Raw genomic sequence first — 14975 nt, 5'->3', positions numbered from 1 at the left:
ACGATTTCATTCATTCCTTCTTGTGTGTTGAAACTTTGGTGAATAGCAAGTATAGTTGTAAGAGTGGAGAATATAGCAGTAAATACAATCATTCTAAGCCCTTGAGTCAAGAGAATGAGCCAACTCATCTTAACTATGTACTTTTAAAAAATATAGCTAGGTGCCGGGTGTGGTGGTGCACACCTTTAATCCCAGCACTCAGGAGGCAGAGGTAGGCGGATCGCCATGAGTTCAAGGCCACCCTGAGAATACATAGTGAATTCCAGGTCAGCCTGAGTTAGAGACCCTACCTCAAAAAACAAAACAAAACAAATATATAGCTAGAATTAATTGCAAATTCTGAGAGAACACTAAGGGGTTCCCAATAATTCCTTTCTTCTTTCTATCTTTACTCTCTCTCACTTTCTTTCTTTTCTTTTCTTTTTTTTTTGGTTTTTCAAGGTAGGGTCTTGCTCTAGCCCAGGCTGACTTGGAATTCACTATGTAGTCTTAGGTTGGCCTCAAACTTATGGCAATCCTTTTACCTCTGTCTCCCTAGTGCTCGGATTAAAGTTGTGTGCCACCACACCCAGTTGGTTCCCAGTATTTTCTACAAAGCCTATCACCTGCTGAGTTTTAGTGAGCCTCCCCTCTCCCTACCCCACACCCTGCTTTTTCCCTCTCATGCCTGGCATACCCCTATGATTCTCATATCACTTTTCCTTCTTTGTGGCTCCAGAACAGTCTCAACTGGATTATCCTGTGTGTGTAAAGTACTTCACCATGCACATGATGCTCAGTGGTATAAAATCTTATTGCAAAGCATGTGATCAGTTAGCATCCTAAGTATTATGTTGCCATGGGGACAATCTTTATATCAGAGTACATAAATAGAGTCATAGACTTTCTTTGCTAGCACCAGGAAGTATCTATCCTAGGAGAAAGTGACATAAATGGTTCTAGAGTCAAGGGTCTGAGGTATGTCCCAGAATATTTTTGTCTGATTCTCGTGTGGGATTGAGCCACTCTTATCCTCTGGCCCCTGTTTTGACTACAAGGTATTAATCAAGTAAATGCTTCTATAATCAAATGGCAGAATTCTATTTCTCTGCCTATTTCTTTGAAACCACTCTAAACTAGAAGACAAGATAGTTTTTTTGCTAACTGAAGCTCTACAGATTTAACTTCCTCTCAGTAGAGCAGTAACAATAGCTCAAAAGTCACTTGAAAGGCACCACAGAAAGCAAGCCAAATGAAATGTTTCTTCCCTGAAGAGTGTGTTGTAGAGAGCACAGGCCCTGGCTGAAGAGCGTGATGTAGGGCGCACAGGCCCTGGCTGGACTGGCTATGCCCTGCCCACGGAGCACGCGCTCTCAGACACTTCTGTCGGGCGAATCTTTGCATGAGGAGCATGTGTTCTCCCACACAGCTCTGGTGGGGCTGACTGCATTCCTCAGCTTTTGACATTCTTTCCTCTCTGACTTATTTTTACTTTCTGTTTGAGTTGGCTTGGTTCTATTTTGCCCAAATAGGTTTCTTTCTCTTCCCTGATAGGATGACCACAGGGAAAGTCCACTCGGCCCACACCTCACCGACCTCAGTGGGGACTGTTGTCAAGCGTCACCTTAGGTCAGGGCTGACTTTTAAATTTGCCAGAAAGATGTTCTTTGGGGAATGTTTGACACCATCCCTTTCTCCCTTTAGAGAGCAGACACAGCTAGCTGAACTTGCAGCACACATACTGCAACTCACAGATAAGAAGGGGTTCCAACCATTGTCAATTAGTTATATATTTTATCTTATCACTCCTCCTTCTTCTCCTCCCAATTGAAATCACATTTTTATACTCCACTGATCTTTGCAAACATGTTTAGAAATCACGCATTTTGTCTTGTGGGGCCTTGCCTATCAGTTCCCTCAGATGTTTGTATAGAGTGAGACTTGGATCTTAACAAAAACTTACTTGAAAGCCTGTCTTGCTTATTTATCCTTCTAATTTGGAGTCTATGGACATCTCTAAATTCTAGAATGTGTATCATTATTTAATAATACCTTCTCTGACTCCTGCTTTCTGACACAAGTGACTTTTAAAACACTTCCATATTCCCTTTCTATTTAACATATTCACTCCACATTTTTCTTAAATTTTTTTTAACAGCCATTCATGGAGTATTTGTTTACCAAATGTTACTTTTCTTGGATCAAATCTATTTTTAGGGAGTGCGAAAGCAAGCAACTGTTTGAAGCTGTCAGGCGTCATTTTATTTATGCATGAATAACAGAAATAACTTGAAAATGACCTAGCCTGTTTTTCTCAAATTTAGATAGAAAAAAAAAAAAACTGCTTCCGGGCAATGTTTATGCCAAATTGTTCATGCCAAGTTTCCAATTTCAGTGCCAACTGTCTTTCACAGCCAAGTTATAAACCTTTGGTAAACATGGCTCATAATGAAAAGGGCAGGACAACCTGAACTGTGCCATTGGGGCAAGGGTGCAAATTTACTCTAAGAACAAAATTCTAACAGAACAGAAGGTATGAAATAGGCAAGTGATAACGTGCCCTGTCTATCCACTGTAATATGAAAAATATAAAAATGGTGATATTTTATGACTAAAGTCCCATTAGATCCACTTAGGCATTTTGTCAATTTCCTTTCTCATGGCTCCCAGGAAATCTGTGCTCAGTGTGGTACTTGCCTTCTTGTCAACTAGTGGCTTTTCCAGAACTTCAGCTCTAAGAGTGGGGCAGAGATTTAGCCTGAAAATTTCAGACATCTTGGTCAAAGTTATTATGAAATAGTCAAATTCTTTCTTTTAAAGTCAATTTGTATGTACCCATTTATGTCTACATTCTCTCTTCTAGCACATGGCACCAGACATGTTCTTTGGAAAATCCAAAGGAAATCCTATCCTTTCCTTATTTTTGATTATATAACTTCCCAATTCCTCCATTTCACTCTGTCAGGACCCCTCCCCCACTTATATATTTGTGCATGCAAGTGTGTATGTGTGTTTGTATGCATGTGGTATACGTGTGTGCATGTGGAGGCCGGAAGTCAACATTGGCTGTCTTTCTCAGTAATCTCCACCTTACTTTTTGACAGAGTATCTCTTATGGAAACTGAAGCCTACTCAACTAGCAAGCCACAGGAATCCTCTGTCTCTGTCTCCAATTGTGGGATTTAGGCAGACCACCATCCCAGTATTTTAGGTGGATGCTGGAGATCTGAACCCAGGGCCTTGTGCTTGTATGTCAAACATTATCCACTGAGCAATCTCCCCACCCCAGAAAATGTTGCTTATCTTATGCCTGCTCGTTCCTCACTGATCATATCAGTACAGGCAAAGCGTCTTCTGAAAGCATCCCCCACAAACTACACTGAAAGGAGTTCTCACCCATCTGTGCCTCCTTATCTACATCTTTGGATATTTATCTTACTGGAATTACATACTCAGTTCATTGTGTGTTCATTCATGTGATTGTTAGAATGTGTGTTGGTTTAGAAGTCAGTACACAAAAGCCCTGCACTTTCAGAACTTTTCTTAAATATATTCCTAGGACTGAGTCACACAAGATACTCTTCGTATTTGTTGACTGAAGTAAATGTTATTAAACTAACATCCCCATTTTATAGGACAAAATGTCCAGTGTTAAGAGCATTGCAACAAATGAGGTTCAGACAGGAAGAACAGCGTGAATGTCTACTTTGTACTTTGTCATAGATGACCAGCACCAGAGTCAAGCTCTGATTATATAGTCCTGGGCCAGAGTCTGAGAAGATGACTCAGTGGGAAAAGTGCTGGCTTGTTAAGCATGGTGCTCTGGGTTCCTCTCTAGTAACCACTTAATGTGACATGAGTATTCCTCCGAATACATAGCAGCCTGACAACCAACTCCAGGGAAAGACAATAGACACTTTGGACAATCAAAACACATCAAATCAGAAACCCAGAGGCTATAGAGAACTCAATTTTGAATCAGATTGCTAACAGACATACCAAAGATTCAAGTTGTAAGAGCCACAGGATTGGTAGAAAATCCCTGAGACACAGTCAACATTCTCCCCACCCCCTGCTAAAAACTGGCTGAGAAGTAATTTACCCAGCAATGAGCACCAATGACCCTACTGAGGAAATCCCTCAGGGAAAGTGGGACTGTGGGTAAAGGAATATAAGACTGCAATATTTGTAAAAACAATGACAAACAACCAAAAACCCTAAAAATAAAGAAACTTAAAAAAAAAAAAAAACTGAGTGTGGCAGCACATGCCTGTAATCACTTTTCTAGCTCAGTGGAAATCAGTGGATGCTGGCTGTCTAGAAAACTAAGTGAATTCCAGATTTAGCAAGAGACCCTGTCTCAAAAACTCAAGTGTAGTGAAATTAAGAATGAAATCAAACATCAACATCTGGTCTCCATAGGAATAGACACACACACACACCGACATACACCCTCATGTCCCCTCCCGCTGAATGCACATAGATACATGCACATACAATACACATGCCAAAGAAAAGAAAAAGGAAGAAAAATATGTCTGGAAAGAAAGGCCTCCCAGACTATGGGATTCAAGGTATAGACCCACACTGCGGGGAGGTACCTCAATGGGGGCAAGTGTACTTCTTCTGGTTGTAAAAGATGAATGAATGTTTTCAGGGAGACAAAGGATAAAGGAATGCTAATATGTACATGTGGCATTGTGGAAAATGTTTCATATTTATTGCATGTACAGAACCCTGTGTTCGTAGACATTCCCCAGCATAGTGGGGACTAGGTTCCTGACATAGTGTCCTATTGCCTCCAGCAGCTTCTTTATACAGAATAAATGTTATGTTACCCAGGTTATTAGGGAATTTTAGAAAGTAATTTGCATTACTTTATTTATCTTGATAGCCAGAAAGAAAACTGTAAAATGTACTTGCTTCTTATGAGTGCCCAGTGCTTTGTGTATGGCTGTGTTTTGAGGATAATTTGTCTTCAGTCAGGGCAAAAGGGTCTGGAAATATCCAAATATCACAACAAAGAAAGCTGTTTCAGTTCAGGCTGTGGTGACTGGTTTATAGAGCTTCTCTGCCACACTGAGTCTGGGAATCTCAAATCTACATGCCACCTGCTGTGGTTCAAAGCCTTGTGTTCCCTAAAATTCACATGCTGAAAACACCATCCCCAAGATAATGACAGTGGAATGGAGGGGGCTTTCAAACATGTTCAGGTATTGAAGGAAGCATCCTTATGAAGTGATTAGGGCTCTTACAGATGAGACCCAAGGGGTGGGGGAATGGCTGAGTGGATAAAACCACTTGCCACACAAGCCCGAGGACTTGGGTTTGGATCCCTTGAAGCCAGGAAAACATCAGAAGGGTTTGATGGCATACCAAGCCTATGATTAAAGTGCTCAGAAGGCATGAAGAGCCCTTAGGTTAGCTGGCTAGTTACACTATCTGAATCAATGGGTCTTGATTACAAGGTACAAGTGAGAGACCCTACTCCAGGAAATAAGGTGGAGGGCAACTGAGAAATATACCCTACATCAACTTCTTCTCCATATGTGTACATAGACACATGCATTAATATACACATGTACTCATGCACATGTACACACACACACACACACACACACACAGAGAGAGAGAGAGAGAGGGGGGGATGGGATTCTTCTTTGTTTCCACCATATGAGGACACATGGTGGAGACAGCTCTGCATGATCTAGGATCCAGCTAGTCCTCATAAGATTCTGTGTCTCTTGGGGCTTTGATTGTTCTGGAATTCCAAGTGCCATAATTATAAAAATAAGTGTACTTTAGTTAAGTTACCCGGATTATGGTATTTTGTTATTGTAGCTCAAGTGGACTGAGACATCAGTCCACCACCCCTTCATGTCACAGCATCACACATTGCACAGGACTCACTAGCTATGACTATATATATAAGGGGCTGAGGTGAGGAAGATTTACATGCTATAATTTTTGAATACAAGAGCTACTGGTCACTGAACAATGAAGGTCATAACTCTACATGGTCCTCTTAATAACCGCATTTGAGTAATTCCCTCATATGTCAATTCAGTTTTCTCTGAAGTGTCTATATACCTGCCCTCTCTCAGCTGCAGTCTGCCTCACACCTCACTGTAGCTGTTTTGGAGCTACTTTCTCACACAGCACTGGCCTCTCCTTGGTCTTGCCCTCCCTTTTACAAAGCAGCCTTACCCTGATTCTCTGGTCTTGTATTACATGAGTCTCCCCAACTATGTATCTTGTGGGGACACTTCAACAGATGCTTAGCATGTGTCTGGTTTGTTTTCTGCATTAGAATGAGAAAAATAAACAAATTCAAGCCTGAATTTTTTTGAATGACACAATATTCATAGTATCCTTCACAATAGATTTGCTAATGACTTCAGTGATCTGTGTCCTCTCTGTAAAGTGCCTTTCTATCTGACTCATGGGTATATATTTATCTGCACAGTTTTGGCACACAATTCCTTGTTTAACATGACCTCAGTCCTCATTTCTCTATGTGTGACAAACACTGATTTTTAATTCTGACAAACATTCTATGTTATGGTAAGGTTATGACTAGATGTCACAATGAGACACCTTGGATGTAAGGAGTTTAAAAATGTTCTCAATATTATTGCTAGGCAGGAGAATGGTATTTAACCTAGGGGCAGAGAGCCCCATGTTTTTACTATTGTCTACATTTCTAGCCGTAATATTCTGGTTATGGGGAAAAACATTTTGGGTTACCAGCAATCTACAGAATGGGGGAGTCCATACTCTAATCAGCTTCAATTTCTGAGATCAACCTTTCTGACTTCAGTATCTACAGAATATCTCCTTCAGGAAACAAGATGAACAAACCAGGAGCATGGTGAGCAAGTACCTGGGCACCTAGAGCCACTCTTATCACAGAACCAAAGTGCATAGTGTGCCAGACTTTCCTCTGGGAACCCCGGTTTCCTCATCTGCATAATGAAGAGTTCTGTAAGGCAGTTTTATAACCTCTATGGGGTTAGCAAAGTATGTCAGAGCTAGGGGACATTTTACAGTGGTCTGAGTGCTGGCCCTCTGGGTCACATGAGTAACACATACGGAGACTCATAAAAAATTAGTATCTGCTTCTTTGTTCTCCAGCCTTCTGAACATGCAGAATAATTACTTCTCATATGCAAGCTTTGGGACAATGCATTTTATCTTCATTTTTTCTTCTTTTAAGTTGAATTTATAGGCTGCAGGATTGCCTTAGGGGTTAAGGTGCTCCCCTGCAAAGCCAAAGGACTTAGATTCAATTCCCCAGTACCCACATAAGCCAGATACACAAGGTGGTGCATACTTCTGGAGTTCATTTGTAGTGGCTGTAGGCTGTGGCTGGCCTATTCTCTCTCTCTCTCTCTCTCTCTCTCTCTCTCTCTCTCTCTCCCCTTTCTGTCCTTCTCAAATAAAATAAAAATAAATTTTGCAAAACAATTTATAGTAGCAGAGAATAGAATGACAGCTACCAGGATTTGGGAGTCGGTAATTGGGTCATGGAAAGATGTTGGTCAATAGCCACAAAATTTCAATTATAAGGTAAACATGTTGTAGGATGTAAAAGAACCTAGCATGTTAACCCTAGTAAAATAAAGTATATTGTGCTGTCCTTTCAGTTTGCTAAAGGAGTAGATTTTTAGAGTTCTTGCTACACACACACACACACACACACACACACACACGTGACTACATGAGACAATGGGTATAGTAATTATGGTAATCATTTCACCTTGTATACATATATATGTCATATTCTATATCTTGATTATATCAATTTTTTTCATAATTCTAAAACAATAAAGCTAAAATTAATAAAATATCTTAAAATAACATCTTATAGACTTGAGCATGACAATGTTTGCCTGTAATCTCAGCAATCTAGAATCTGAGGCAGGAAAATAGCAAATTATAGGGCAGTTTGGGCTACTTACCAAGATTTTGTTTAAAAAATTACACACAAAAACATAATATTTTCTTAACCTTAGCAAAAAAGGAAAAATGCTAGGAAATTTGCAAAAATGGATGGATGTCAAGACAGAGTGTCCCTCAGAGAAATACAGTCATAGACGCTGCATTACTGTATTAACAGGGGAGGCACCGCTTATTTCTAACCAGGATGTAATTTCCCCATTTCTCTGCTGATTCTCATGGCATGATTGTGCCCATCAACTCCAGGCTGTAGAGGTGCTAGGGTAGCTGATGCGTACATTCAGTAACAGGAAGACATCAAAGGGGAGCTGTAATTCAGGCAACAACAAACAGATGCTGCTCTGCATGCCCTTTGCTAACAGTCTCAAAGTCTGAAGTCTATGGGGCCAATTTATAAGCAAGTTCCTGCTGAAAGAAGCCAGCCAGAACGTTCTCTGAAAACAGTAGTGAGAGCTAATCTCTAATAAAACAAAATGTTACCACTCATCTGGAAAGATTTCATACATCAAATACAAGTTAAATAAAAAAGACAATTTGAGTAACTGACTCTGATTTCTTTTTAATATAGAATTTGAAAAGAGTTCACAGCAATGAAGGACCTAGCACAGACTTGAGAGCTTTTGTCTCTAAAGATAGAACTAACAATGCATTTACAAGTGTGCTGTGTGTAATAAACATGTTTATAAAAATAAAACAAATGAATGCCCATGAATTTTAAATGCCAAACAAAGTAAAAGCACATAAAAGAGAGAATGATAAATTCAAGGCCCAAATCCCTACATAGTGTAGCCCTCATTGCATTCTGCACATACACAGCAGTCCCATGTTCAGCACATGTCATTGCCATCTTTTCCCTGGCCTTTGGAGCTGCTACCTGCCTGATTTTTCACATTTTGCCTGAGAGCCAGAAAATGTTACAGCTCAGCCCATCACACAATGGCACCACATCCTCTCCTTTTCTTTTCTTTAGCTTCATAATGGCTAAAGTGGCTAGGATTTAAGATTCGTGCAGAATTACCAACTTGTCAGTCATCTGTGTGTGAAAGTTGGTATTTATTAAATACTTTACACTACTGAAGATGCTGGGGAGGTGAGGGAAGCATGACAGGAATTGTCTGCAGCCTCCTGTGCTGTTTGTCACTTAGGCAAAGGAGACAGAAAAGAATAACAGGAAATAGGCAAGTTATAACAGTGACCACTTAAGTAAATGTCAGGCAGGCGTAGGGGCACACTTGTAATTCAGTGAGGAGGCAAAGACAGAGTTTCCACAGAACAATATGGCAGGCTGGAAGAGCCGAGTCCATGAGTCCATGAGCCCTGGAGCTCAAGTGAGAGGCTGTGCTTCAGCTGAAAGAGAGAGGAAGAGGGAGAGAGAGAGAGAGAGAGAGAGAGAGAGAGAGAGAGAGAGAGAGAGAGAGAGGGAGTCATTGCAGAAGATAGAAATCTCTGGTTTCTTAAAACTTACTCTTTCTCATGCACAGAAAGATATTAATAGGGCTGCTCAAATACGAAGTACTGAGACTAAAAGTAAGGAGGGGGCATCAGGGAAAACTAATTATCAACAGACTTTCTAGGAATGGAGACAAAGAGAAAGAAAAGCAAGAACACAGAACTACAGGTTTGAGGTGGGGCATGACTCGGAATGCAAATGTGGAGAGAGTTGTGTCTAACCCATATGCTAAGAAGGGATGTCCAGGTGATAAAGACACTGGAGCTGTTGCTGCTATAGACGTCATGACCAGGAAGAGGACTAGGAAATGGAGCCACGGTCAGCAAGTCAGAGAAAATCTCAGAGTTATGATTAAGTGCTTCATGACCAAACAGACCTATAATCGTGGTTACTTTGAATAGTTGAGTGAGGCAGGAACATCACTAGTTCAAGAACTACTGAATGAGTTCAAGGCTAGCGTGGGCACAGTTTATTTTTTCCATTCACCTATCTTTTTTATTTTTTGGCTTTATTGGCTATTGAACCCAGGACTTTTCAAAAGCCCTATCAATGAGTCCCATCTCCGGCCTTATTTTAATTTTTCAAATTGAGAATATAGTTAATTGGAGGGTTTTAGTGTTAATAATAATTAATCCATATTACTAAAAAACATACAAATGCACACTTAGTGATAAAATAGGTTTTCAGTTTCCAGATTGGTAAGTCTAGACCACCTCTAAACAAATATTTCCTTTTTCTTAATGAAGTTTGAGGCCTGTTTGTTAGCTACATATATTCAGGTATTGGGATGTGGCCCTTGACGAAGCTTCACTGAGAAGAGGGCAGGTTCAACTATTGAAAGATGAGCATAGAACAACAGCCCAAGGATCTGCAGGTGACAAGTATACTTTGCACTTCTGAGAGTGGGTAGTCTGAGTTGCTGATTTCCTTGGGTCAAATTCTATTGTTGATTGACAGACACAGTGGGGTTGTGGATAAAATCTATGAGGTGAATGTGGGTGGAGAAAAGAGGTAGAGGAGGAAAGATGAATAATGCAGTAGTTAGCATTAAGTCTGTTCTGAGCAACAAAGACGACAGCTACAGTGGCTCAAGCAAGGTCAAAGGATGTGCTGTCTCATTCACAGATTCACAGGACATAGGACACCCAGACTCAGAAAGGCAGCTCAGTCAAGTGAGGTTCTGAGATACACAGGCTATGACATACTTGGAATGAACTGTGTGCTGATTTGATTCAGCCCCCCACCCCCCATGAACTCAGGTTTCTGAATGCTAGGTTCCCAGCTGATGGAAATTTGGGAATAAACACCTCCTGGAGGCAGTGTATTATTGAGCAGGCTTATGGGTGTTATAGCCAGTTTCCCCTTGCCAGTGTTTGGCACACTGTCCTGTTGTTATGGTCCACCTGATGTTTGCCAGGAGGTGATGTCCACTGTCTGCTCTTGCCATCATTTTCCCCTGCCGTTACAGAGCTTCCCCCCAAATCTATAAGCCAAAATAAGCATTTTTTTCCCCACAAGCTGCTCTTAGTAGGGTGTTTTCTGCCAGCAATGCAAACCTGACTACAACAAACTGAATGGTCCAAAGAGGGAACAAGATTAGCAGCCATCAGATTCTGGCATAAGTAGCAAAGAGAAGACCAAAGGATCTAGAAAGGGCTGGGATGAGGACTCTGCATGTTCAAGGGCTGAGCTGCTCATGCATGGAGACTTGAGCTCAATCTCCTGAACCCATATAAAAAGATAGCATGGCTGTGCCTGCCTGTTGCCTCAGTCCTGAGGGAGGTAGAGACAAAATTGTTGGTGCTCACAGGCCAACCAGTCTGGCTGAAAAATTACAGTGTCCCTTTGTGGGGACTCTATCTCAAGGAAATAAAGTAGAAATATCTTGGAGAAGGATGCTGACATTACATTCTGACCTCCACACATATGTCTATGGGCAATGTGTGTCTGCACATGAATGTGCATGCACCATCCATACAGCACACATGTAGAATGTGGAAGGACACAAAGAACACTTGGGACTCACACAGGACAATGTCATTCACATTCCATTTACCACTGAGGATCTATTCTAAGTAGTCATGCATCAAAAGAAAACCCAGGGTTCCTGTTTCTATGGACCACCACGATAGAGGCTGTGAAGGGCTCCTCACTCATCCACCCCCACAGGGGGATGACAACAAATTAAGTGCCGTGTATGAGCCTGGCTGGTTGAAGTGTCCATGAGCTCAGGGATTTGCTAGGTTAGTGGTCAAGAAGCCTGCAGTAACAGAACAGGGTTAGTAGTCCTGTGGCCTAGATAGGGAGTTTATATTACTTTGAGTCCAAGAAAGGAAATTAGTATAGGTAATACGGTTTATGGCCCTTGAAAGGACCTGTTATGAGTCCAAGAAAAAAAAAAAAGCATGTAGGAGGAACATTTTCTTAAAGCTGGTGCTGAGTTTTTAGAATGGAAGGAACTTGAGCTTTATCGCCATTAGCAAGTAGCTAAAAACTGCTGAAGGTATAATCATGTATTCAACTACTAATTCTGAAGATATTTATTGAGTCATAAATTTCCTATTAATCTCTAGAAATTAGTTAAGATGAGATTCCTAACCTCCACATGGCATACTAGTTAAACAGATGATTTCAACCTTGTTCTCACTATGGTAGGCAAAGCTGGCATTTTACAGTAATTACCATAACATCTGGATTAAAAGTCAAACATTCAGTGGATTTCTCCAGATATTCATAGGAAAAACAAAATTAAAATGTCCAACTCACATGCCAGGCTATCATTTTTATTAATTGATCAGGTCACTTGGATGTTGATTTCCTTGTGTCATGGTGACCAATGTTTGCTGGTAATTTATGTGAATGTTTGATGAAGCACATGGATATGTAGTTCCCATTTGACAACTGATTTGTATGGGCTTCATTTACTGTAGGACTTTTAAGCTGGTGCATAACTAATGTTAAAGTCTCTGAACAGCTCTTGACTGCAAAGGGGTTCTTTTTCTCTGAATAGATGCCCATGACCATGTGCTTTTCTGATTAACTCTACAGTTCAAGGAAACGTTGGGAAAAGTTTTTGTCTGGCTTCATTTATGAGATTTCAGCTAAGTTCCTGCAATCTTTGTAGTTCCTAACTCTGGAGAGGACAAGGCCCAATGACCCATCAACTACTAAATAAAATGTAGATAATCAGGCTGTATGATTTTCATAGTGGCCACACACCAATTTGACCAGATTTTTGTATTTTTCTCTGCTCTGACTTTTTTCTTATTCAAGATCATCAACCTACCTTGGCATTTTCTGGGTTCTTCTATAAAAGGCATGTCATATTGGTAAATTAGTTTAATGTGCTACCAAGCTTATTTTTAACTAGATGGAGCACAATATTGTGTGTATTTTATTATATAAGATAATCAAACAGAAAGGACAAAACAGAATCTGCAAGGAAATATATCTTGTGATATAGGGAAGAAGGTCTATGAAATTACAGAGGCAGTGAATATCTTAGGCAGTTAAAAGACCAGGATTGGAGGTTGAAGAGAGCAAAGACACATTGTCCTTAATCTCTGTTTTATAGGGCAACTTGGATGTCCTCTCTGCTTCTCTTCCTCCCTCCCACTCTCCTCTTCATCCTTTCTCTCTTTCCCTCCACCCCCTCCTTTATTTTCTTTTGTCTCTACCTTCCTTTTCCTCCTCAACTTTCCTCCCCTTCCCTCTTTTTCTTCCTTCCATTTTCTCTTCCTCTATTTTGCTCTCCCTCTCTCTGCTTCTCTTCCTCCATACTTCTCTGTCTTCCTTCTTCCATCTTTCTTTCTTATTCTGAATGAAAAAATTAAAATGCTCCATTGTTGACTAAACCTCATTTGTTAGGTATTTGTAAAGGAGAAAATCATGATCATATGTTTATCTCCATATGTTTGAAATATGACTTCAAGCAAACTTACTTTCATTTAGATAGAAATAAATAGTAATCTTCTAAGCGTCTGAGTTTCCATTTACAGTTTCTGCCACCTTTGTAAAACATTTTGTCTTAACTTTCACTGAATTTTAATACAAGAATATATTGTAGCAGGACAAGGTGGCACACACCTTTAATCCCAGCAGAGGTAGGAGGATTGCCATGAGTTTGAGGCAAGCCTGAGACTACATAGTGAATTCCAGATCAGCCTGGGCTAGAGTGAGACCCTACCTTGAATAAACAACAACAAAAAGAATATACTGTAGTTTGATCATATTGCCATCCCATTACCTTCTTCTTCACCCCATCCATTTCTTCTGTTCCACCGAATACCTTAATCTTTCCAAGCAATCTTTCTTCTGTTTTGATGTCTAATTCTTTTTGTTCTCCTGTGTCTTCTGTGTCAAAGCGTTGGTGGGTCCAGGACTGTGCAGGTATTGTGGGATAATGACAACCTATGTGAGGTCATAAATACACCAGCCAGGTTATGTCCAGATGACAATGTCCAGCTATTTCTCAGTGCCTTGTGATTAGAGCATGTGGTGTCGTTAGCAATAGTGTTTTACCATTTAGTACAGGGGTAGAACCAAGGTCATTAGCTATAGTCTGTCTTGTTTAGGTAGCCTCACATGTCTCCCTGATTGACAATCACTGGGGGAGAGACCCATCTCTGGAACAGCCTAATATTTAAACTAATTTTGCATCTCTATTTCTTCTTCCCAAGATGAAATAAAACTGCCTACTCACATGGTGAATAAGATCTGTTTGAATCAAATGTACTGAGCTATAAACTGAACTTGATGAGGAATTTTGTTGGGTACCCCACTGCATCTCTACTCATCACACACTGGGTGCCACAGAAAGGATAGAGATAAGTTAGAATAAATTCCAGAAAAGTTCTTGCCATCATGGAGGTCATAGGTGAGAAATAAAAACAGCATTCATTAAAATACTATTTCTGACTGCTCTTTCCCTGCATGATCATAGTGGGAGAAGGCTGTGTCTATGTGATGTGGGGAAAACCTTTTATATTTTTAACGTAGGTGTGAATCTAAAACTGATCAGAAAAACAAATTCTATTAAAATAACAAAACAAATAAAAAGAATTCAGTAGGAATAGCTAAACTTGTAAAACTCCATCCCTGAGAGCAGGGATCAAATAACATGCTAGGATGCCATTTTGATGAACCAAATTCTCCTCCCACCCTGCTGTAACAGCTAGACACAATAAAATGTTATTTTGATTAGGCACTTGAGTCAGTGGTCAGAAGAGAGCCCATGGGTAGGAAAAGTGGTAGGTAGGAAGAGTGCATACATTAACCTTGGGGTAGGTGTGAGTGGGCTGTAATGAGCCAGGGGGCATCTGGGAGATGAGGGAGGCTAGCAGGTAATGCAGATCAGAGCTTACAGTGGTGGGATCTTCTGATTTATTGGCAGCAGCTAAATGCTGTAAGGATGGTTTATCTCCATTTCCTCTACTATGTTTAATAAAACTTAGTAAATATACCAAGGAATAGTTTGAAGTGAAGGACAGGCTGGTGAGACAGATCTATTTGTAAAGCATTTGCCACATAGGTGTGAAGGCCTGAGTTTACACCCCACAATTCATAAACATGTCAGGTATGAAGGCAT

The 14975-nt window shown here is 40.5% G+C and overlaps 1 protein-coding gene across 1 annotated transcript in view; it reads left to right on the top strand.

Annotated features, from left to right (window-relative positions):
- Window positions 1-9789, top strand: part of LOC123455073 — a 41043-nt gene extending 31254 nt beyond the window's left edge. Inside the window, exon 3 of the mRNA XM_045134771.1 lies at window positions 9420-9789. Within this exon, the coding sequence (XP_044990706.1) occupies window positions 9420-9789 (370 nt within the window). The remainder of the gene's footprint in view (window positions 1-9419) is intronic.
- The last annotated feature ends 5186 nt before the right edge of the window (window positions 9790-14975 follow it).

This window comes from Jaculus jaculus, chromosome 15 (genome assembly GCF_020740685.1).
Source record: "Jaculus jaculus isolate mJacJac1 chromosome 15, mJacJac1.mat.Y.cur, whole genome shotgun sequence".
Classification (NCBI taxonomy): domain Eukaryota; kingdom Metazoa; phylum Chordata; class Mammalia; order Rodentia; family Dipodidae; genus Jaculus; species Jaculus jaculus.
The sequence above is the reverse complement of the archived record's forward strand: the minus strand, read 5'-3'. Positions and strand labels throughout refer to the sequence as shown.